Source organism: Phasianus colchicus, chromosome Z (genome assembly GCF_987193195.1).
Source record: "Phasianus colchicus chromosome Z, bPhaCol1.hap1.1, whole genome shotgun sequence".
Classification (NCBI taxonomy): Eukaryota; Metazoa; Chordata; class Aves; order Galliformes; family Phasianidae; genus Phasianus; species Phasianus colchicus.
Genome location: NC_143476.1, coordinates 66644209 through 66669751, shown reverse-complemented (window position 1 = coordinate 66669751; position 25543 = coordinate 66644209). Strand labels below are relative to the sequence as shown.

The window sequence follows — 25543 nt, the reverse complement described above, 5'->3', positions numbered from 1 at the left end:
TGTTGCAGTTTGGATGTGGCTAAAGTCCTAACCTCTCTTCAAGCATCTCATAAAAGCCAGTAGGGCTGAGAACTCAGACTTCACCTAAGTGCATAGAAATTGAAAACAAAATAGTTCAGGACTTAGGAAATTGGACATGAAGGGAATCTTCTACAATCTACCCTGAGTACAAAGCCTTGAAAAAGAACCCTTAATGGGAACTAAAAGGACATTTTGTCTTTTGGAGAATATGTCAGAGTGGATGCAGGGGCTCACTGCAAGCACTCCCCTTGGGATTCCAGGAATAAAGAGCTCCAGCTGACATAGACAAGCAGCAGTTGTGTTGCTGTCCAAGCATGCTGTCACACCAAGCAGCTAAGGCAAAGCTTTTTTCTCAACAGAAGTGAGTGCATTTATTCTGCCTCATTCCTGAAGCAGAGAGCGTGACTTGCACACAGAGCTGTGTCTAGTTAGTTAAACTAAACATAGAGTGCTAGTGACATAGTATTAGTTTATATTGTTATCTGCTTCAACACTCTCTGAAAAGTGGTCTTCCCCTTAAATTGCTCCAAGATAGCAGGAAATATTAAAACTGTTACTCTAATGACCTGTTTTAATTGATACAGTAAAACAGTGCTTGCTAGAGATGTATATTTTCTTTTCTGCTGGCAAATTCTGGCACTTTAGAAGACAAGTAAAGCTGATAATGTGTGAAATACATGATACACGAGCTGTCTGTGAAATCTTTGTACCAGCAACTTAAGCCAAAGCAGTAGGAGATGTCACATTCAAACAGACCAGAGAAGTAGCAGTAATTCTGGGTCTAAATGAACAATCTGGTAAATGAATCAGAGGATGAGGACTACAGTCTCGTCTAAAACAATCCAAGAAGCAATGCAAAGTTGATCTTACCCCTCTCAGTCTTGGATTTTAGTATATGAGTTAGACACATGGTGGAAGAGGAACAAAAAGTGCCACAGTTCCACTGTGGAAGAAAATATCTGATAGTGTTCTTAAATTCATTTCAAATCCCCATATTTTGGAAGTTTGATCTTAAGATCAAAACTCAGAAATGTTGGACAATACAGCAGAAGTCCTGTAAAGAATGGATGAAATGACTATTCATGCCTGCTCAGGAAAGCTAGCAGATCTTTGCTGACTATTAGGTTCCAAGGCCACCTCATTTTTATTATATCAAACCTAGCTATGTTTAGTGATTTCCAGATTGAAGGGTGAAACTAACCAGATTCTATCACTTTGCTTATGTGTACGGTCCATGATCATTACATGATCTGAAAATTTGCACTGCTGTGGTCTGGATGGCAAAAGGACATCAGAGAGGCCACGAGAGGGGTCTGAGTCCAGAACCTTCTTTGTAACATGTAGCCCTGACTCCCCAAGTAAGAATCGGGACCAAACAACTCCCCATCTGGACGGTCATCATCTTCAGTTTGAAAGAGACAGTAAAGAGAACTATTTCTATTTCACTATTTAATTTCTATGGAAATGTGTAGAAGTCAGCTACTAAGTCTGCTACATGGTAGATGTTGAGAGGTTTGTTTGTTTGTTTGTTTTTCCGTGTGTGTATGTGAGGATTTTTTGCTTGTATGGTTTTTTTTTCACTCTTCGAGGTTGCATTCCCGTACTGTCCTGTATGGCTATAACCCACTCTGATGCAAAACAGAATAACTTAGTTTGGAATGAAATTTCAGTGGTCACCTTGTCCAAACACTTGCTCAGAGCAGTTCTAATCAGGTTAGTTAGCTTGTGTCCAATCCAGTCTAGAAAACCTCAAAGAACAGATGTTTCCCTGGGCAACTTGCTCCAGTGTTTGATCATCCCCCTTTCTTTTCCTAACATATGATCAGAAGTACTCACGTTATGCCCATTGCCTCCTGTTCAATCATTTTGCCCCTCTGAGAAGGCTCTAGTTGCACCTTCTCAATGTCCTCTGATCAGGTTACTGTAGACAGAAATAAAGCCTTCCCCAGAGCCTTCTCTTCTTGAGATGGAACAATTCCAGATCTTTCAGTATCTCTTTCTTTGTCATATTCTTCTGCCGCTGATAAGCTTGATGGCAGAAATTCAGAGTACCTCAGTCTCTTCCCTGTCACTAGCTCCTCTGCCCTATTGATCAATAGGCCCACATTCTCCCAAATCTTTCTTTTGATACCAGTGTACTTACTGTACATTTTTGTCATGCTCTATCTCCTCAATAGCTTCAACCCCATCGAAGCTTTGGCTTTTCCGACCCATTTCTACGTATACGGGAAATGTCTTTTCATCCTTTCCAGGTACACTATTTCTACTTCCACCTTCTGCTTGCACCCTTTTTTTGTATCTGAGCTCAGTCAGGACCAGTGTGTCCACCCACACTGGCCTTTGGCCAGCTTGCCTGACTTTCTACACATTGATATGGATCATTCCTGTTGTCTGAGGAAGCTCTCCTTGATGACCAGCCAGAAGCTCGGGCTTCTTCCTTCCAGGACAATTTCCTACAAGATCCTACAAGATCCCTGAATAAACAAATGCCTGCTCTCTTGCAGTCCAGAGTCTTGTTCCCTCCTCTCAAGATACTAAACTCCACGAGTCTCATTGTCACTGCAGCAGAGCAGCACATCCAGCAGAGCACCTACCCTCACCTGCAGTGCCCTGCATCATCAGTCACCTGCAGCAAGGAATTATCTTTAATATATTTCAGAAACCACCTGAATTGGTTGTGCCCAGTCATACTGCCCTTCCAATAGATATCTGGATGTTTCTAGTCCCAGATGACAGGGCTGTGACTGACATTCCCTAAAGCTGCTTAAAGATGTTTTTACCTGGCTCCTTTTTGTGATCAAATGGTCAGCAGCAGATACCCACTACAACATCACCTGCACTGTGTCCTCCCACTCTTACCCACAAGCTTTCTACTGGGTAATCACCTATTCTGAGGCAAAACTCCATACACAAAACCCCCTTACACAGAGCCCAATCTCTGTGTCATTGCTGTCCATCATGTCTTTTTTTCATCCTTCCATTGCATCACTCTAGTCATAAGAGCTGTCCTACCACATCTCCACAATCTCTAGGAGGTCTGAGCTCTGCAGCTATGAATGTCCTGTCAGTCTGCTTGTTCCTCATACTACATGCATTTCTGAACAGATCATTGGGATGGGTCCCAATCTATGTTTTTTTTTACTGGGTGAAGAGTGAGAATCTCCCCTGTCATGCTGCCTCTCAGAATTGATCTGCCACTTGTGCTCACACTTTTCTCTAGGTTATGGGGATGCTTCCTGGCACATTTAATGCAAAGCTTTCCTCAGTAAGTTAGCAAACCTGTTGGAAAAGACATGGAAAGTCATGTTTTGTCAAGCATATCAGTAGCCCTCATTCCTCAGAGCATTCTGTGTTTGCAGACTCTTTTGACATAAGCCATACTTCCAAGCCTTGATACATCAAATGAGTGCACTTCTGCACTGGATTGAGGAGACATCACCTCATCCCCTCTGCTGCCACTCACAGGGCTGCTTTAATTTGCTACAGGCTACTCCTGGCAGCATCATGGGTGTTCACATAGACCTTATTAAGTCCTTATTAAGGAATATGCAGAAGCACAAAGGCATGTAAAAAGTCTCAGCAGGCATAGCTTTAAAACAAACAAACCAGTCTGTGCTTATTTTGCAATAAAACATTTTTAAAAGGACTCAATCTGAAATAATATTGAGAAAAAGTATAATAATAATAAACTTGAATAAATGTAGACCTACGCACTATAGATCTGCCTACATTCTGTAGCGCTGCAAAGATATAACAAGCCTTTTTTTTCAAAACTCAAACTTGCTTACAAGGTTCATTAAAATAAGTCATATGCCTCCTGAGATCTGGAAACATTTCTGAGCTCCCATGCAATGATTAAGCCTTTCACTTTCATTTGCATTGCTCTGAAGCAGAAAATTAAGTTGGAGAAGGAAGATGCTTTTGGAGAAGAGTATGAAAAAGATGTAAGTATTAATTCTTGGAGAAAAACAGAAGCATCTATACCAGAATAACATCAGTACTTTTAAGACTGCACAATTCAAATCCTATGTGAATGTAAAAATGAGCACTTTTCAAATTCAAGTTGGAAAAAGTTCCCAGCCTTCTCTTAAATGTAAAGCAGACGATGTGAAGTATAGCATTATATGACAGACGAGTACTGTAATTAATAGCAGCAACCTTCCTCTTGGGTCTTTAATAAATATTTCTGTAGAATATCATAAAAACTGCAGTGTGATCACTGACAGAGATTTTTTTCAACAAATGTAATGTTTTAAATTAAACACTATAAATCTCTAGCTTGTAGTCTATGCTGACTTCCAACCACTTCAGACTGTTGACCAATGCCTGAATTTAAAGATGGCATGCATTAAATATGGGCAAACTTCATTCTCTCCTGCCTTTACATAACTGGAACCGCAGGTAAAAACTAACTCTGGAAACCAAGTTGGTAAGAATGCATGATCAAGAAACGCCACCTGCTGTCTCCTGGACTACTATTCCAAAAAGCTGCTGGAGTATAAGGACGTGCACAAAACTCATGTTTCAAATGAGAAAGAGCATTTGAACACAGTAAATTTAAATCCTTCCTTAAATAATGGTAACCAAAAGAGCCCTCAGATCCTCATTGCAGCTATGTACCATATAAAGTTTTAAGCAACATTTCATAAAGAAGTCTCTTGCACTGAAAATTAGAAAAATAGAGAAATACAGAATGGTTGAAAAGTATGTCTTATTATTTTCCAGATTGCTAACCAAAAACTTATATTAATTAAATTCCAGCATTGACTTCTCTTTAATTCCAATGCTCATCTTGATGAATACTCTGTATATGCAAAGTATAATTATTCCGCTGGCTACAGTATTATACTATTATTAGCCTATTATTACTATTAGCCTATTCTCTGAGGCACTAGAAACTGGAAGCTAGAAGCTTAATACACCAAATTAAGCACACAGTTGAAGACTCCTCTGCACAAAAGCCAGAACACTCAACAACCTGACACAAAAAAGCTAAATTTATGACACAAATACACACAAATCCAGGCAGTCTGGTTCAACGAGACACTGGGCAGTCTGCATGGAACAAATAAGATTTTGTCTAAATCAGATACATAAATATTAGATGATGTGGTCTTCTCTGACTTTTTACCTAAGGGAGGATATTATCAGTGTTCCAAAGCTCTTCTGGATCAACCTTCAATATTCAAATGCTCACCTCTGTCTTCATTTTGTCTGTGTTCCTTTGAATTTACCCTTTAGTCCTGTGTGGCTGCCCACCTTCTTTTTCCTTTGAAGTACTGCTGGTAATTTAAATATCAAGGTTTTCCATGCTGCTCACTGCAGAGGCCTGTAACCTGACCGACAGTGAGGTACACCAGCTCTCTATCCAAAACATAAAAGCAGGGTTCCACTCCTCCTCAGGTTCACATATCTGCCATGTTCTGTATCAACAGGTTAGTTGCCCTGATATTCTAAAGTTGCACAGATATTCTAAAAGCACCCAGGCACCAGATAGGCTATTGCTGTTTTCAACTTCTTCTGTTTTGGAAGGTGAATGAGAAGAGATATTTAGGTACAGGATTCAGATTCAAAACAGCTTTTTACAAGTTGCTAGACCTAAGTACATATGACTTAGTTATTAATGCTGGTGAACATGAATCTTCATTATACTGCTTTTATGATCACTTGCTCTGAGTGACTTACACAGATGATAAATAATTCTAATCTAAAAAGTGATTATACTTGTTCTAAGCAACTTGAAGGACTTAATTGCAAATGTGTATCAAGATATGATTATCTTGATAAACCTAATATCAGCAAATTTGAAGGAAGCACTTCCTCTGAAAAGACTTCGGTTGAGGAATCTCCTTCGAGTGACAAAAAAGCATATAGTTACCATGCAATGTCCCATGAAACCATTTTATAAGCAAAAAAACAAAATCAAATATGCTGACATATTGCTTCTGGGGAAAGAAAAAAAAGACAATAAAGTACACCAAAGATGCTTGCTTTCCTCTATGATTTTTTTGTGATGCAGAGAATTTGAAAAAAACACTTAGTGTACTTTGATATTCCCTCATCGAGGCTTTGGCTGTGGGGAAGGTTGCAAAACACTACATCAGGCACCAGCTCAGCCATCCCAGGGCCCCATCCAACCTGGCTTTGAGTGCCTCCAGGGATGGGGCATCCACAGCTTCTCTGGTAGCTTGTGCCAGTGCCTCACCATCCTCTGAGTAAAAAAACTTTCCCCTGACATCTAATTTAACTTTCAAGTTTTGGTTTAAAATCATTCCTCTTTGTATTACTATCTATGTGAAGTTTCCTTCCTGCCTGTAAGTTCAATTTAAGTATCAGAATACTGCTATCAGGACTCCCCTGGGCCTTTTCTTCTCCAGGCTGAACAAACCCATCTCCCTCAGCCTCTCTTTCTGGAAGAGGTGCTTCAGCCCTCAGAGCATCCCTGTGGCCCTCATCTGGACCCATTCCAAAAGCTCCACATCCTTCTTGTTCTGGGATCCCCAGACATGGACTCAGTACTTCATATCATCAGCAAACTTGCTAAGAGAGCACTCAGTCCCACTTCCAAATCACCAATAAAGATGTTGAGAAGAGCACTAGTCCCAGGATAGACAGCACTTTTCATTGGCCTCTATCTGGACACAGAGCTGTTGAGCACAACCCTCTGGCTCTGACCATGATTTAAGTCTTTGAGGAAAAACTTCAAATTATTCTGATCACTTGTTTTCTGAATAAAACCCAGCATTAAGGCATCAAAATTCAAATAAAAAATCTATATGATCTACATTTGTAATTCAGTTTCAGACAAGAAACTTAAACAATTTCCCACAGTGAAGAAGGAAAGAAGACATTTTATTCAAACATGCTTCTAGGTGACATTAGTTCAGTTTAGCAATAAATATTGAGCTATTCCAACAGTAGATTTGACCGAAGCAGTTTAGCAGCCTGATAACTTAATTGTTTTTTATTTAAAAATTTTGTTGGAATCTTCTTTGAACTAGGAATCTGGAAAAGCATGTCTTCCAGTGTGCATGTGGTTATCCGTCCTGAAGCTTGCAGTTTGGTATAAATATCTCTTAATTTGGCAGAAAAGTCAGGGTTTTTTTCCATCTTTTCCCTGGCTGTGGCCAGCTGAGGAGGGGAAAATAATACACTGTTACAATTCAGCCAGCAAAGATCTCAATCAAAAACCGTACTGAAGACAAAGGAAAAAACCCCAAACCCATCAACATACACAGCTAGTGCAGTGGCTTATAAGAAAAGGAATTCAAGCAGTACACACATACATGAACAGGCAACATTGGAAATGCACTAGATACCTATTAGAGAAAGTTTATTACATTAAAAACTTTCTCAAAGAAATACAGTCTTATTTGCAGTCTTACAGCAGACTAACGCAATTGTTTTCTATTTAAACCCAAGCAACACAAGTGCTTCCCGAAATCTATTTTCCAAATAAGCACAATTATTATTCCATAGCTAAATGTAGAGTTCAAATCAGTAAGTCATACAAAAGAACAATGGAAATTTCAGTAAACTATGCCATAGATGGAGTAGGAGCTAAAGAACGAATGAATCTGTAAAAAAAGATTAGTAAACTCAGTAGTAAAAGGAATGGGCTAGGACAAATGCTTGGTCTTCCTAGGAACTGTTACAAATTTACAGAATAAAAATAAAAATACAACACTGACACATGCAGTTTTTATTGCCACAAATATCCATTAACTGTGCTTTGAAAGGCATACCTCCTTTTTACCTACTGCTAATGTATCAATTATTCTGCTGCGAAACAGCACTAAAAGGGTAATTATTTAATTATTAGCAAAATCTTAAAATACATTGTTCCATACATGTTCAAAATAGGCACACTAATAAATTTCAGGAAAAGAAAAAGCAGTGCTGCCAAGCTGAAAGGGTTTCATTCATACACACATTTCCTTCTCAGTGACCAGTACTGTAAAGGAAGCTATCATCTCCTATATCACACTTCTCTGCATAGCATCACAGATGTTTGCAAATACTACTAAGTAATACAATATGAGTGTGATCAGGACTTTATTCTCATTTTTACATCAAATGATGCCAGCATATAAAGCAAGGGGAATAAATTATTTAAGGCCTCTAGGGAACTCTTCATCTTCTCTCAGTTGAAATTCAAACTTCTAAAAGCTAGATTCTCAATAAAAAGGGAAGTAGACAGCTAAGGACTTTGCCCAGCAGCACAATAAACCAGTCAGCTGTCTTGGCATCTGAATGTATCAGAAACAAAGCAGTTTTAGTAGGATATACTCAGAAACTTGAAGCTCTGTAACTGAAAATCGTAGCTTAGTTAAGCACCCAAGACCTCCTCTCTGACTTTCCTTACAACCCCCAGGTCTGCATCCCCAACCAGCACACATCTGTGATGACATACTTGCCTGATTCTGTTCATTATGTATACTTACCACTTGCTCAGAAAATTCAATTTTTTTCACAAAGGGAGGAGTATCTACGTCCATGGCTGCCTCTAAAGTCTTTATTACTTCTTCCAGCAAACCAGATCTGAGCTGGACAAGAACCTTAAAAGTAAAATTAAATATATCCACAAAGTAATCATTAGAAAGAAAGCCTTAAAAGAAAATATTTGAGGAAAACATAATGAATGAAAGAATGACCAAAATACTTTTCTAGATGCTGGGCTGATAAAATCCATTAATTGTGAAGGCAGACAGAATGGTCAATTTCCACATAATTTTTTGTTTCGTTTTGTTTTGTTTTGCAGCTGAAACTTGGAAAGGAATAGAGAACCTGGAGCCTTCAGCTGCTCTGCACATGAGAGTTGTTTGCCTTTTAGAGCATATTTATATTGTAAAACTCTAATATAAAGCAAGCATACTTACTTTAAGGTTACTGTATACTTTATTCTCTGTTTTCCTTATCTGAGAACAATAAAACTGGGCTTGTGCTATATCATCCTGAAAAGGAATTAAAAATAATTTAAAAAAATACAGCTAAATATATGACACATTCCCACAATAAAAGCCTGAAACAAGAAGCTCTTACAACTTCTCACTGAAACACAAAAGCATCTACAACACTTTGACCAGGTCCCACAGCCCAGTGTAGCATCCAGCCTGTGAAAGAAATACTCCACACCGGAGTTTGCATGTTAGCTAGCTCTCCAGCATAGCAAACAGTATTTTCAAATTTTAGTTCTTAGATCAGCAGGCACATGAATTCATGTAACCAACACCAAGCACAAGTGCACCTTAAAAATAGAAGAATTACATCCAAGCTTGATTTCGGCACATGTCAGAGTACTTAAATGAAGTGCAGAACATGATTAGTAGATATCTTATTCTGCCCAGCATTTTTAACTTTTAGGATATGCACATTAAAGTACCACATCTGTAACACCAACTGATTTGTAAGGACATTTACACATAACACTGACATTTACAAGGGATCAAGAGACATCTTATTCAAAGCAAGATCAAAGATGCCAATGAACATGCAGTTTTAGGAATAGTTAAGTGTAATCTGGATCATTAATCTGTTTACAAAACAGTAATTTTAGCTCAATTTTATATATAACAAATTACCAAGGATATTTCATGATGTTTCAGAGACAGATTTTTGTTAATGTTAATGAGAAGACCAAATCATACCACCATGCAAACGAACAGATAAATTTCTATGACACTATTGTTCAGCTGTGCTGTCTATACAGAGATTATGCAAAAAAAATCAAAGAAAGCATCACAAAGCTTTAACCTCTTATTTCATTCATCCAAAACAGTTACCAATATCAAATCTCTAGTTCTTTAAGACACTCACAGTCTGATCTCTCTTTAGATACGCAAGAGAGAATGTTCATAATTTCCTCAAAATGTACACACAGGTTAATGGCAGAAGAAACAGTATACATAAGGATTTCCTAACTCTTATTCTCCTATTCAGTCTTTCGCTCCGATCTGCTTCAAGTCAATACTTAGGCACTTGAGATATATGGAAAATCTCACCTTGAGGCAACATACTACTAAGGACAGGCCATTCTGAACAAAAGGGCAGTACATATTGCAGTCCTTGAATTTGCCTCTATAGACAAACATTTTGAAGAGCTTACTGCACAAGTATTTAAAATTATTTTTATCCTATTTGAAGGAAATCATTACTAAGCATCAACATCTGCAGGACTGGGCCATGGGTATATCAAAAACCACGAGCCCAACTTTCCCCAATTTTGTAAGAAAATTCTACGTCTAATTGTCAGCAGAAAAACCCATCTGTGCATTAGACACAAGACACATGCTTCAGAATTTTGACATTCAGTTTATGTGGGAGTTACCTATAACCCTTTCTTCAGGGCCATAAAAGTTATAGTACTTAAAATAATTCCCTAGGTCAGTTATGCTTCCTCTTCGTTAGCTTTCTTCAGCTGACTGTTGTAAAACAAAATAATCTTGAGATATAAATCAAAAGAAAAAGACACTATACCTGCTTCAGAGCAGATGCCACAGCAAAGTAGAATGCTCGCGGTGGTAATGTGTCACCTTTTAGCTGTGCTTCTTCAAGCAGTTTTGCAGAGATTTTGCAAGACTCCAGGCTGCCCTATGTAGAAATTTCATACATACATTGCCTTTGTCAGTCATGTGATCTGAAATTACTGTAGGCAACTGCAGTGACATTCAGAAGGCATTCAGAAGTAAATGTACCGTAAGGCCAGCAAGGCAATCTATGTCTGAACCAAGGAGATTCTGTATTTCCTGAGATATACAACACCAAAAGATGACATTTAGTGCTACAGTACTCAGAAGAGGGTAAAAATAACCACCATTTCATTCCTTTGAATGTTTTGGCTTCTACAAAAGAGACAACGACCCCTGGGAGTCAGCTAAAAGCAACATTTTCAATTTTCCTACCATTCCCAAATTAGGAAAAAGGCTGACTTTTTCTAATTCTAATTCTAAGCTATTCTAAAAGGGTAGTTTATGAAAATCAGTGTTTCCCAAACATTAAATTAATCAGCACCGCTGTATTACAGAAATATGCACACAAGTAAATTTGAATATTCAGCAATTTTGAGCCTCTCTCTTAAGGATTATATTTGGCAAGATGTTTCCAAAGTAGACAATCTAATGTAATATAATCTCAGAAGAGCAGTGGCCAGCAGGGACAGGGAGGTGATTGCCCCTCTCTACTCTGCCCTTATGAGGCTCCATCCAGAATACTTGTTCATGTCTGGAGCCCCCAGTACAAGAAAGATACAGAGCTGTTGGAGAGGGTCCAGAGGAGGGCCACAAAGATGATCAGGGGACTGGAGCACCTCCCCTGTGAGGACAGATTGAGGGAGATGGGCTTGTTAAGCGTGGAGAAAAGAAGGCTGCGGGGTGACCTCATTGCAGCCTTTCAGTACCTAAAGGGAACCTATAAACAGGAGGGGAATCAACTCTTTGAAAGGGTAGATAATGACAGCACAAGGGGAAATGGTTTTAAGTTGAGGGAGGGAAGATTTAGGTTGGATGTCAGGGGGAAGTTCTTTACTATGAGAGTGGTGAGGTGCTGCAACAGGCTGCCCAGAGAGGCTGTGGATGCCCCATTCCCAGAGGTGTTCAAGGCCAGATTGGATGGGACCCTGGGCAGCCTGGTCTAGTATTAAATGGAGAGGTTGGTGGCCTGCTTGTGGCAGGGGGGTTGGAGATTCATGATCCTTGATGTACCTTTCAACCATGACCATTCTGTGATAATAGTTTACATATTTGCTTTTTCCAACATAGAAATCTTGCATTATTCATGAGCAGCAATAAATTGCATCAGTGCTTCATCTCCACATTCAGTTAGCAATTAAGTACTCCAAAGGTCAAGAATTACCAGCACAGTTTACTTTACAGGCATACATAATTTGCATCTTACCTGTAATGAATGATATACGGTAATAACATTAATGTCATTATTTTCAAAAGAAGCCTAGAGTAAAAGGCAGTGTGTTTACCTGTGCATCATTTCAAAAACCACCACTATCAAAAATAATGCTCTTCACAATGGAAATGGTAAAGAGAGCTAATTGAACCCCAAACAATTTAAAACCTGTCAAACTTTGAGTTGGCAGTAGCAGTTTTCTAACAGCTTGTACCAGTGTCTTGGATAACATCCTTCATGTTCTTTCCTAGTATCAGGCACTGATCTCTATTCCTACTGTTCAAAGTGCCATTCATGTAAAACAGCAGCTGTGATCTAAGATTGGGTCATCTTTCGGGTTTTAAGGGATACTTCTCCATTTTACTTCTCAATGGTTTACACAGCTTGTGAAAATACCTTTTGAATGACATAATAAATGTCATGTTCTTTAAAAATTTCGAAACATTCTGACCACAAAAAAAGATAACTATTACACATACACATTTCATTATTATTAAAAGGCTTATAGCACTTGGAAGACCATGGAAAGTAACATGTTAGAATTTTAGAGATTATGTAAAGCTACCATAGACTGAGTAGACCTCAGAGAAACACAATGGGATTCAGTGAAAGTCATAAAAAAAAGAAGGATCTCTTGTTTACCTTGGGTAATAGTAGACCCTACAAATATTTAAAACTTCCTATTGGCTGTCCTCAGAAATACTTCTCTACACTAATTTCTTTGTTTATCCACTAGCAATAATCAGAGCTTTAAGGCTTGTACATTCTCCAGTATTGGTCTCTGGAACAGTTCCTTAAAAGAAATCAAGAAAGTAAAAATCCAGCAGTATTGTTAATGGTACCAGTGCCATTGTTTTCAATATTCAAATCATATATCTCAAGGACATTTCCCTTCAAGATTTTTCCTCAATTTTCTCATGTTAGCAAAGCAAAAGCACTTTGAAGCTTCATGGTTCTCCTCCTTATTTGGAGTCTTAGCATTCAGCATTAGCAGTTGAAAGAACAGATTAAGCTTTTGAAGGAGCTCTGCCTAATCCTCTTTAGCACATGAGGAGTTATTTTATTGTTAAAACAACTGAATGTCAGCTTATGATCATTTCCCCTCGATTTTTATGAATTTGTTAAAGAAATTTAGGTTGTATTGATGGGCTGACAGGCTGGATCAGTGAGCTGAAGCTTACTGCATGACATATAAAAAAAAAAACAAGTGCCAGGTCCTGCACTTAAGTCACCATAACCCCAGGCAGCGCTACAGACCTCGGGCAGAACAGCTGGAAAGCTGCATGGCAGAAAAAGATCCGAGGCTGCTAGTTGATAGCCAGCTGAACATGATTCAGCAGTGTGCTTAGGTGGCCAAGAAGGTCAATGGCATTGTATCAGCTTGTATCAGAAATGGCGCAGCCAACAGGACTAGGGACGTGATTGTCCCCTGGCACTGGCAAGGGCCCATCTTGAGTGCTATGTCTGATTTTGGGTTAAAAGAAAGATATCAAAGCATGTCCAAAGCAGGGAAAGAAAGCTAGTGAAGGGTCTGGAGCACAGGTCCTGTAACAAGGGGCTGAGGGAACTGGGACTGTTCAGTCCAGCGAAAAGAAGGCTAAGGGAGCCCTTATCACTCTCAGCAACTAGGCTGCAGCAAGGTTAGGGTTGGTCTCTTCTCCCATCCATCTAGTGATAGGACAACTAACTAATGGTCCCAAGCTACACACCAGGGGAGGATCACGTTGGATATGAAGATAAATTTCTCCTATGAAAAAGCAGTCAACGATTGGAACAAGCTCCCCAGAGGATTGGTAAGGGCAGCGTCCTTCGAGGTGTTCAAGAAATGTGTAGATGTGGCACTGAGGGAAATGGTTTAGTGGGCTAATGGTTGGACTACATGATCTTAGAAGTCTTTTTCAGCCTAAATGATTCTGCGATTCTAAATAACAATGTGCCAGATTCACTGCTGAAAACAGGTGCAGAGACAGTAGTAGAAAGCAAAAGTCTCAGGAACCTCTTCTTCTGTATGCTAGGGATCCAAGCCCTCATGCAACAGGCCATGGAAAGTAACATGTTAGAATTTTAGAGATTATGTAAAGCTACCATAGACTGAGTAGACCTCAGAGAAACACAATGGGATTCAGTGAAAGTCATTACTTTTCACAGAGTGGAAGGGACAGAGTGCAGACCACAAAGTAATGTTACAGTTACAGATATTGTCTAGGTAGATGCTGGGAGCAAACACAAGCTTATAAACTAGTGTTGTAGCACACCGTCACTGTATTTCTACATTCAGTACTTCCTAAAAACAGCACTCTCTGGATAGAAATGGTAGCACCCCTAAATGAACTGCAGCCATGAATCACTAGCTTGTTTTAAGTGCAAATTTTTTCCATAGCTCTTTTTGAGATCCACTTACTGCCCCAGTCTACGAACATAAAAGCCATATGGCTATCTCTGTTTCCTTGACCTAAAAGCAGCTGCAATTCATCAGGACTGAGACTTCCAGAAACACCTCAGAAAGTACTTCAGAGTTACCATTTCTGGCTGACTCGTTTTTATCACACATGTGCTCAGATTCACTGTATAGTTAACTGAGAAATATGAGGAAATTTAGCCTTGTGGATCATTTTTCTTCAGCCAGTGTCTATTCCAAAAAGCATGGTTAAATTGAAAAAGAGTTTTCTACTGTGTTTGGGAAGGGCCTGTTAATACTTCAAATTACAGAATTGATTAAAATCTGGAGAGAAATATAAAGAAAAATGTTTGGCAGACTCTCTTTGCTATAGATGGTGAGTAGGGAAGCTACTCTAAGAACTGTTATAAAACCTATGTAGCCTAATTCCTTATTGTCTCACAATTTTTCTAAATGTACTATTAAGGTTTAGGGGAAGCCTGTCTCTCACTGAAGCATTCATTTATCTTTCTTTTGTCAACTCAGCTAGCATGTAATAACAGATCACCTTTGAGAACTTTAATCCCTGTCAAATTTGGGTGCAATTGTAAAAATGTTCCAAGATTTACTTGGAAGAGGAATGGGAGGGAGTTATCTGTCAAAAAGAATGTATCATATATATCCTGTCTCCCAAAGAAACCAGACTATAAATCTAATATTGTGGCTGTACACTTTGGCACAGTCCACAGAGAAAGAATGCAAGCAGTTAATCGAAGGCTGTATCAGATTTGTTTCTTAATGTTAATGTCCTTGTAATTCTTTTGGAGATATGCTTTGTGATATATCGCTGGTATTGGAAGCCATATATGTACAAAAGATCATGAACAGTGAAGTGATTTATGACTTAATTATGTCTAAAATATTTGCATTAGATATAAAATCATGACTGGGAACATATGAAAATGTTAAAATTCCAAAAAGGAAGACACAGAGAAGGCATTTCAAGTACTTCATCATGTTAACTGAGAATATTTACCAATTTGTAGCATACTGCAAATGCCAATAAATAGGTTTCTTTGTTGAAAGGTATTCCTTGTGTTTTCATTTCTGCTAGGACTTCCAAGGCACCTGCCAAAAACACAGTTGTGTTACTCAATTCAGAAATTCAATGCTATATGTTTAATGACTTGAAAAAATCTCAGCATTGTGTGTGCTCAGGAACTTTACTTCAAAATCAGAATGCAATCTGACATCTGTTAACTTTTTACAAATTAGTATATTTTAAGAACCTTAACAGAGAATCAATTGGATGAGACACTGCTTCAGAGATAGGAAGCTTTCAGTCTACACTAGCACCTGACTTTACTGTTCTATTATCTTCACACAGTCTGAAAGCAAACATCAGGAAAATTGACAACGCCATTTTTTTTTCCCTCATAGCAGTCCAGAACAAAGACAAGTCACACAACAAAAGCTTCAACCATTTTCAATCTAATGCTCCTCACTAAAGCATAAACTTCATTACACTGTAACACTGCATTCTGCTTCAGATCTAGTTCCTTTAAGGATGATCCAATCTCAGCCTTTAGGACAACCATTGAGCTGATTTGCCAAGCACTGTAAGACTAAGTGCTGCACATCCAACAAATTCCAAAGAGCGTGATTTGCTTGGAAAACTTACTCCATATTCTTTTCAGTCAAATCAGTTGATTCCCTGTCATATTATCAGAAAAGACCAAAGTGTGATTTTATGCACTTGCCTTAAATACTGCAGTAGCCACTCTGTGCATGGAGGCTAGGTAAGACAAACCAAGATTCCAGCCTGTTTTCTTACCAAAGGAAAAAGGGTACTATCCACTGTTCTGACAAAAATCAGAAGGGAGGTCCACCCACGAAGTTGTCTAGGGTGAAGCAGTCAATTTTGTACCTCAAGACAGCCACCACCAAGAAGGAAAGAAGGGTGACTTTCATAAGCAACTCCTTCCTGAGAGGAATGGAGGTCCCTATATGTTGGCCAAACCCTACCCACAGGGAGCTGTGCTGCCTCTCTGGGACTTGAGTCAGGGATATTTCTAGGAAAACTTGCTAGTCTGATTTACCCCTCTGATTATTATCCTTTCTTGACAGCTCAGGCTGGCAGTGACTAAGTCACTGAGAGAAGCCTGAGGACTGTAAAAAAGGACTTCAAAGGACTGGGACAGTCGGAGCACACAGTGGGTAAACAGTTCATATTTTGCTTTCAGTAGCAGGGAACAATATGTTGTTGATAGACTAGTGTCAAGAATTTGGGGTATTTTTTGACTATGAGGTTTACTCGGTGCCTGGCATAATGGCTGCTGACAGGTCTCACCCGTCTCAAAGGAGGGAAATGGATCCCAGCCCAGGTGCTGGCAGTAGTCATTGAGAGGGCTTTAAACTAGGTATGAAGAAGAAGGGGATAAAACCAGGCCTGCCAGAGATGAGCACAGAAGAATGATGATGAGATTTAGGGGTAAGGCAAAGGGCTCAGCTGAAGTGCATCTACACCAATGTATGCAGCATGGGAAACAAACAGGAGGGCCTAGAAGCCATTGTGTAGCAGGCAAACTATGACTTAGTTGCCATTATGGAAACATGATGGGATCGCTCCTATGAATGGAGTGCTGCAATAGATGGCTTTAGGCTGTTCAGAAGAGATAGGTAATGAAGGTGGGGTGGTAGTGAAGCTCTCTGCGTCAGAGAGTGTTTCAGCATTGCTGAGCTCAGGGCTGCAAATGAGAGGACTGAATTTCTACGGGTAAGGATCAAGAAAGAGCTAACATGGGTGGCATGCTGGTGGGAGTCTGTTACAGACCAGCTAACCAGGATGAAGAGCTGGATGGGGCTTTCTATGAGCAGCTGGCAGATGTGCGACTGCCAGCCCTTGTTCTCATGGAGGACTTCAACTTTCCTGATATATACTGGAAATGCAATACAGTGCAGAAGCAGTGTAGGAGGTTTCTAGTATGTAGGGAGATAAATTCCTGATGCAGTGGTAAGAGAGACTAGCAGAGAAGATGCCCTGCTAGACCTGCTGTTCACAAACAGAGAAGGTCTTGTGGGAGATGAGGTCAGGAGCTGTCTTGGACAAAGCAACCATAAAATGGTAGAATTCTTGATTCTTGGTGAAGTCAGGAGAGGGGGCAGCAAGACTGCTATCCTGGACTTCTGGAGGATGGACTTCGAACTGTCCAGGCAATTGGTAAGAAGGATCTCTTGGGATTCAGTCCTGAAGGGGAAACAGGTTCAGGTCGCTCACCCCAGAAGAAGGAAGTCTTAAAGGTACAGGAGCAGGCTGTTCCCTTGTGCCACAAGATGAGCCCGTAGGAAAGAAGACTGGCATTGATGAACAGGGAGCTTGGATGGGGTCCACCTGAAGGTGGGAGGGAGCTGGTGGAGGTGATTAGCAAGCTGCTTTCTATCATCTATCAGCATTTCTGGTCAACCAGAGGTCCCAGAGGACTAGAGACTTGCCATTGTAATTCCCATATACAAGAAGGGTTGTAAGGAGGATTTGGGGAACTACAGGCCTGTCAGCCTTACGTCAGTGCCATGAAAGGTTACGGAATAAATAATCTTGAGGGAGATCACACAGCATGTGCAGGAAAAGTGGGGAATCACACCCAGCCAACATGGGCTCATGAAAGGCAGGTCCTGCTTGATTGAGTGACCTGTGCAGTCTATGAGGGAAATGCTGTTACCATAGTCCACCTGGACTTCACCAAAGCCTTTGACATTATCTTCCACAGTATCCTGCATGGAGAAGCTGGCAGCCCATGGCTTGGACAGGTACACTCTTTGCTGGGTAAGGAACCAGCTAGTTGGCTAGGCCCAGAATGTGGTGGTAAATGGACTCACATCCAGATGGCGACAGGTCATGTGGTGTGGCCCAGGGGTCAGTAATGGGGCCTGTCCTGTTTGTTATCTTTATTGGTGACCTGGATGCAGGCACTAAGTGCACCCTCAGGAAGCCTGCAGACAATTCCAAATTGACAAGAAGCAGTGATTTGCCTGGGGAAAGAAAGGACCTACAGAAGGATCTGGACAAGCTGGATAACTGAGTTGAGGCCAGTGGGATGAAGTTCAACAACACCAAGTGCCAGGTCCTGCACTTCGGCCACAACAATCACAAGCAACGCTACAGCCTTAAGGTAGAGTGGCTGGAATACTGTGCAGAAGAAACGGACCTGGGGGTTTTGGTCAACACTTGACTGAACATGAGCCAGCAGTGTGCTCAGGTAGCCAAGGACAATGGCATCCTGAAAATCAAAAACAGCGCTGCAAGTAAGTGATGATTCTACTCAGGCCTGGTGAGGCCACACCTTGAGTACAGTGTTCAGTTGTGGGCCTCTCAGTCTCTAAGACGACAGTGAGGCCATGGAGCACGTTCAGGGAAGGATAGTGAAGATGGTGAGGAGTCTGGAGCTTAAGCCTTATGAGAAGTGGCTGAGGGAGCTGGGATTATTTCCTCCAGAGAAGAAGAGGCTCAGGAAAGACCCCGTCATTCTACAACTACTTGAAGGGAGATTGCAGTGAGGTGGAGGGTCAGCCTCTTCTCTTGTGTAACTAGCAATAGGAATAGAGCGAACAGCTCTATCAAGTTGCACCAGGAGAGATTCAAGTGGAACGTTAGAAAGGCTACTTCTCAAAGCATGAACACTGGACAGCACAGGCACTGGAATAGGCTGCCCAGGGAGGTGCTGAAATCACCATCCCTGATTGTGTTCAAGAAACACTTAGATGTTGTACTGAGGGACATGGTTTAGCAGGAAATACCAGTGAGAGGTGGATGGCTGGACTGGATGACCTCAGAGGTCTCTTCCCACCTTGGTGATTTTATGATTCCATGATTCTATGAAACACAGAACTGCTAGAAAAATGTGTTGGAGAACTTACTGTTCTGAAAACCGTATAAAACAAACTTAGAATAGGGAGACACACACACACACAAAAAACAAAACTACAGGAAATTAGAATCCAGAGAGGAGTTAAGCTTTTAGAGAACATTAAAGAAGAATGTTCCAATCATAATTCCATATGACCGCAAGATGGTAAGAATGCCATTCCAAGTATGAAACAGATAAAGCCTTCCATCTTTATTACACAATACAGTACAGATATTTTGCATCTGTACTGATTTATATGATGTTTGGTCTTCTAAAATATTGTTAGTACTTCATACTGATAAAGCTAATCAATATTTATACACACACTCATAGAGAGAAAAGTACGCTCTTCTAAGTGCATTTGCACTAGAAAACTCAGTACTTACTTTTGTAAAGACCCTTTTTAAACAACATAGTCATCAAAATATGGAAGGATGTACTCTCTGAGAAAAAACCATGCAAATTCTGTAGAAAAACATACAAACAGAGTGAGTTTTAAAGAAAGTTAGGATAAAGTAAGTGAGCATTATTATGGTGCACAGCGTTTATCAAGTCTTCCCATTGGAATGAGCTGCATCTTTACGAGTTCAGTATTTAATTATTTTAGTTCCCTGACTCCTCTGTCATGTAACCTCTAAACTAGCAGTGTCTCACTATACTCAAAAGCACACTTAAACAGATATTTACAAGAGATTCCTACTTCTATGCTTTTTTCAGTGACAGATTGTGACCTTTAAGTTAATGCGAGCAGAAGTCTGACTAATTGCCACTCCAGAAGCTTAGCAGATATGCAGCTGCAGCTGAATAACAGTATTTTTGGGGTAAAGTACCACTCATACGAAATAAATTTCAGCTAATCACAATATCAAATGGTGAATAGATCCACACTAGGGCTTAGGTCATGACAAGCATAGTAGCAGAACAAAGAGCAAGTATATTTTACATTCCACAGCATTCACTGCATGGTATGACAATATGAATAGCCAGATGAAATGTCAAAGACATTAAGATAATTTTCTGAAGCAGGGTCTTAAGAAGTGATACAGTACATTATCATCCATCAGTTACCAAGTCCTGTAAGTACTACAGGACTCATCTTAGTGACTGATCTCAACTATAACCAAATAACACCTTCATATACTTAACACATACCTAATCTAGGAACAGGAGGCCAAGCAATACTTTTCCCATTTTCAGTAGGTATATCCCATACCTGGATTACCTATCATAGAGCTGACTTACCACTAGCCCCCAGTTTTGAAAATAGAACATTCTTGCACAGAATCATCTACATATACGTATGTACAAACAATATTTTGTCATAATAGTGCACACAGCATTTCAGAGATGTTCAAAACCAAGTCCTTACGTTTCTTCAGCACTTCAGAGGGAGTCCAAAGTACAGACTAATTAGGTAAATCTGCTGGTATAAACAATCTAAGGAATTTAAGCGAACTGCTACATAAGAATTCAGAAGTGATCACTTCCAAGAATTATTTATACAGGATGGATATATGAAATAGAGAATGCAGGAAAATATGCATCAGAGCTTTTTTGAGGAATTATCCTTGAATCTATACTCTTTACTGAAATGATGCAATTACACAAAAGTGTGATAATACAAAAGTTAGTCAAATTAACATGTACTTTACTTTTAATTACTGTTTAACTTTTAAATTATTATTTTTTTAAAACAAAAGCTATATAAACAGCACTGTTAGATTAACGTGATAGATATCTTTGCTGTTGCAACAGATACACAGGGTACTTTAAGTTTCTGAGGTTATGCGAAGCACACCAATTACTCATATTGAAGTAGTAGGTAACAGTGATATTAGTGAAATATATAGAGGAAATTACCTGATCTTTGATAAGTTCTACTGCAGGTGTTTCAAGGTCTAGTTCAAAACATAGCCTCATAAAGAGGGGCCCAAATTTAAAACTATGCAAGTCTGTCATTCCACTCTGTTCATGGTACCTATTAGAAAGACTCAAAAGAGTTAATCACACAACACACAGAATTTGCCAAGGGAAAACAGCTTTAAATAGGCAGCACAATCTGCATGTGCAGTGACAGACACATTGTTTTTCTATCTTCAGTAAGTGGCATTTAGATAAATAGAGAGACATTTTCCGCAAAAAAATGTAATTTTGACTCAACCAATAAAGTGAAGTAGCAATATGCAAACTATTCTACTTATAGTGAAGACATTCATATCAGATTAGTTATAGAATGCATCCTCTTCACCAGAATTGCCAACTACTTTACTATCTATTCACAGAGCAATTGCACAGGAAGTTGCAGTGGTCCATTTTAGCAGTGATGCCTGCTGCAATATTTCAACTTTTTCTAAGCCACACTAATTAAAAAATAATATTTTTTTTGCTTTTTTTTTTTTCCTTCCCAAAACTTCTGCGTGGAATTGCTGGGAAGGCTTCCATTCACAAATCCTCCTGACCTGCCACTGATGTTTCTAGACCAGTTTATAAGCAGAAACGTCATAGCTGGAAGATGCCTCTGAGCACACCAGTACCTCCCAGCTTACAAGTGAAGTTCCTGTGTGGCTCACTTTTCTATATATAGCAGGACACCAGTTCATTCCCATAGCTTGACTTTTCTTTGATTGAGAATCTGGGACAGGCTGGAAGATCCGAAGTAAATGAAAATGCAGTCTTAGCCTATTGGACTAACTATGCAAATTGTCCCTGAATTAGGATAAACCCTTACCTGCAGACACAGCTTAAGATGATCTAATAACAAAAGTGTAAAATAAAGAGAGAAAACAATGTTACCTGGATTGTTACAAGTACCTGTAAATAACTTTTTTGGCTAGCTCCACATCAGATGAAGTCTGACATAAGTGCAGTAAAATTTTTAATTCATTTTTGAGAATAATTCTATTTTCCTTTAATTTTTCTTTAATATTTTTAAAATATGGATCTGAAAATGAAGCACATTATAAAAGCAATCTATAGACAATTCCATTATTTGTGTTGCATACCTGCTACTTGAAACACAGAGACTCAGTGCAGCAAAAAGCCTGTTTTTTCAGAATAACTATTATACTGTTATAACTACAATATTATAACTATAATAAATAAATAGATATATCACATATTTTGTGTAACAGATTAGTTATTACTGCTTTTTTTTCGCTTCTAATCCAAAGTTTATTACAAGCCTTATTTACTTCTTTTCAGATTTCAGTTGCTAGCCTGAACACCAAGTATAGAAACCATGTGCACATACATGCAAATACATGGTTAGCAATCTGTTTTCATTAGTTATCTCCAGCTACTGCTTGTACAACAACAAAAAGGTGAATTGTTACCTGTAAACCCAAATACGTGGCTTTTGCTTAGGTATAATATGAAGCATGTCCAATATGAGTATGTCATTATCACAGCAAAATAATAGCATTATTATTTATCAATGCTTGATTCAAACTCTGCTATTACTAGGTATAAATAAACAATTATTTCAATTCTGCTTAACTCTATTTCAGATGACTGGTTTATGTAGAACTAAATTTGATATCTGTCCTTTCCTTGGAACTGAAAAACACTCAACTATATCATTTGGAAGAACTGCCAAAAGTTTGCTATCACCAAATACCTACAGACGATGAAAAAGGTGCAAGCAGTAGATTTTAAGGATGGATTTATGTTTATATTTATCCTCTTTAACGTATAGAATTTATACAAACTGACACGACAAAGTCTCTATCAAGGAAAATCCACCATTCTTCCTCTTTGATCAGTTGAGGGAACCTGAACTCGTTTTTCATATTCAGAGTTTAGAGACATAATCTAGAATCAGGCATAAAACTGAGAGGTTATATGATGTAAAACAAACAAAAAAGTTATTGAGTTCATTCTCTTAGCTTCACAGAGCAGATTAAATCAATTACTGGCATAGGTCTGTTCTGGACTGTTAAGAAGGTATCAGGATTTGCATTAACCGTCTCTGCTGAAGATGTATTTGAAGCACAATTTGTAGACTAAGCAGTACTTTACATTAGACTACAAGATGAAACTGGAAATGCAAGGGCACAAACATTTCAGGTCCTTTTCTAATGTCCTTGCACACCTGAATGTTTCTCTACATTTTTCAAGATGACATAACTCATGCCATTCTTCAAAGCTTCAGATCTGATACTTTTAGCTGCAAACAACTTGCAAGAGGAAGATGCAAGCTATTCCTTTCACTGTAATCAATTTTCTGTATATAATGGTTTTGACCATCTTCTTTCCAGTACTCACATTAAAATTATAACGGTTCTTACCAAGGAAATATAAATACCTTTATTGCCATGAAATTCATTTCTAATTGCCACTTTTGCCTGCTGAAATTCTGGTAACTTTATATTATCTTCTGTTAGCAGATACCGTTTCCCTGCCATAAGAAAAATAAAGAAGTTTAAGTTTTACATTCTACCAACTGCTTTGATAGTGCAGAATTTTCCAATTCCAATTATAACTTACAGCTTTTAACTATTGTGTGATACCAAATTATTGGCAGCACAACACTAAAAGACTGCAAGAATTGCAATTGCTCACATCACTGAGAAAAGAAACAAAAAACCCACCAACCACTACATCATAGCTTTTCTGTATTAATATCAACAAGGTTAAAAAGGCATGTGTTTATTGGATGTGCAAAATAAAAGCTTATATATTAGGGATGTTCCCCTCTTGCCTAGCTAAGATACAAGTGGATTCTGCAGAAGAATCCTGCTTTTGTAAGGGTCTGCCTTGTCGTCTCTCTGCTGCTAAGAACACCTTGGCAGCACAGCTGCCATCATCACTGCAGTATGCCTGATGCTGGCTGCCCCTGTTGCTGTGAGAAGACAAAAAAGGAATATGCAAAGATTATAATTTGCTATATAGTAATGCTCAAGAGACCCAGTGAAGCTGCGGTGCAGGCAGACACCAGAGAAAGACAAACACGGGTCCAGAATCAGAAAGTTAACTCTGGATGCCAATCTCAGCCAAAGGGTTCTGTAAGCTGCCTGAGAAAGGTGTCACACAAATGCCATTTGTCAAGATCTTGAGCAGCAGATTCCTATTTGTAGCAAACAATCTGGTAACAAAGAATCTTTGCAGCAGTTCACATTGTCACAATCGAATCATAGAATGGGTTGGGTTGAGGAGGACCACAATGATCATTGAGTTTCAACCCCCCTGCTATGTGCAGGGTCACCAACAGCCAGACCAGGCTGCACAGAGCCACATCCAGCCTGGCCTTGAATGCCTTCAGGGATGGGGCATCCACAACCTCCTCGGGCAACCTGTTCCAGCACGTCTCCACTCTCTATGTGGAAAACTTCCTAATATCTAACCTAAACCTCTAAATCTACTACTCTCCAAGTCTTCTGCTTGTGAGAAGAACGACTCTTAATCGAGAAGGGGTAGGAGGAAGTACTGACCCAGGGAGGTTACACATCAACTTCGCATCTGCCCAGCAAGATGCAACAAAGCCACACAGCCGAAGTTTGTTTTCTGCGTGAGACATGTTACCGACGCGCAGGTAAGAATCCGCAAAGCAGCACGCTTATCTCTTAAATTTAACAGGAGGATTACCAGTGGGTAAAACAGGAGTTACCCTAATTTGCCCCGCCTCGTGGGAAGCCCGACGGGGCCTTCGCAGACAGCCCGTGCATCTCAGGGAGCGGACAGGTGCTGGCGGGGAGCTCTGTGCAGCGGAGCTGTATTTCCGTTCAACTCATCCCCCTGTATTTACCCCTCTCCCCCCCCCCCAAATCCACCGCCAGGCGTATCGGGACTACAACTCCCGACATGCAGACGGCTGGCAGCGCCCGCCATGCATGCTGGGAATTGTAGTAACCAGCCGCTCTCCCCCACCCGGTGACCGGCGCCGCGTCGCCCGTATTTACCTGCGGCCACGCAGCCCCAGCAGCCGGAGGCGGACAGGCGAACCGCCGAGCGCCGCAGCACCACCCGCATCACCCGCCGCGACCCGCCGGAGAGCACCGCCGCCATCTTGTGCCCCGGCCTGGCGGGGGCGGAGCGTTGGCGGGCCGGCCCCCTCCCCACCGCCTCCTCCCTGGGCGCCATGGCTGCCGCCGTGCTCGTGCGAGGCGCGCTGCGGGGCGGGAAGGTCCTCGGCGCGGCGGCAGGTCGGTGGTGTGCGGCGCGGCGCGGCGCGGCGCGGCGCGGGGCCGAGCTCTGTTGGGCCGGGCCTCCGTGGGAGCCGATGGCTGAGAGGGCTGTGGGGCACGGTGCAGGGACGGGCCGTGCGCGCAGGCACTCGCTCTGACGCCGGGACTGGGGCAGCTTTCAGAACACGAGGGACAGAGACACGTTCTCCGTTCGGATGTGC

The 25543-nt window shown here is 40.3% G+C and overlaps 2 protein-coding genes across 2 annotated transcripts in view; one reads left to right on the top strand and one right to left on the bottom strand.

Annotated features, from left to right (window-relative positions):
• Positions 1-6852: 6852 nt before the first annotated feature.
• Positions 6853-25278, bottom strand: PTCD2 (pentatricopeptide repeat domain 2). Its single transcript, XM_031602607.2, has 10 exons — positions 25098-25278; positions 23504-23596; positions 22012-22141; positions 21061-21178; positions 19587-19665; positions 15333-15424; positions 10498-10611; positions 8901-8975; positions 8466-8579; positions 6853-7152 (listed from the first exon to the last, which is right to left on the bottom strand). Exons 1-10 carry the CDS (start codon positions 25276-25278, stop codon positions 6928-6930), a joined length of 1221 nt encoding a protein of 406 aa, XP_031458467.2. The 3' UTR covers positions 6853-6927.
• The window catches only part of MRPS27 (mitochondrial ribosomal protein S27), a 48355-nt gene continuing 48020 nt past the window's right edge, over positions 25209-25543 (top strand). Inside the window, exon 1 of the mRNA XM_031602606.2 lies at positions 25209-25340. Coding sequence (XP_031458466.1) covers positions 25277-25340 — 64 coding nt within the window. The 5' untranslated portion in view covers positions 25209-25276. The remainder of the gene's footprint in view (positions 25341-25543) is intronic.

What these genes read in the sequence shown, in the direction of transcription:
- PTCD2 (XM_031602607.2), bottom strand. Translation starts at nt 25,278, where the DNA reads ATGGCGCCCAGGGAGGAGGCGGTGGGGAGGGGGCCGGCCCGCCAACGC. An exon ending in CTGGGGCTGCGTGGCCGCAG is followed by an intron (nt 23,597 to 25,097) that starts GTAAATACGGGC and finishes TTCTTATGGCAG; the next exon opens with GGAAACGGTATCTGCTAACA. An exon ending in AAGTATACAGTAACCTTAAA is followed by an intron (nt 8,580 to 8,900) that starts GTAAGTATGCTT and finishes TTTACTTTTAAG; the next exon opens with GTTCTTGTCCAGCTCAGATC.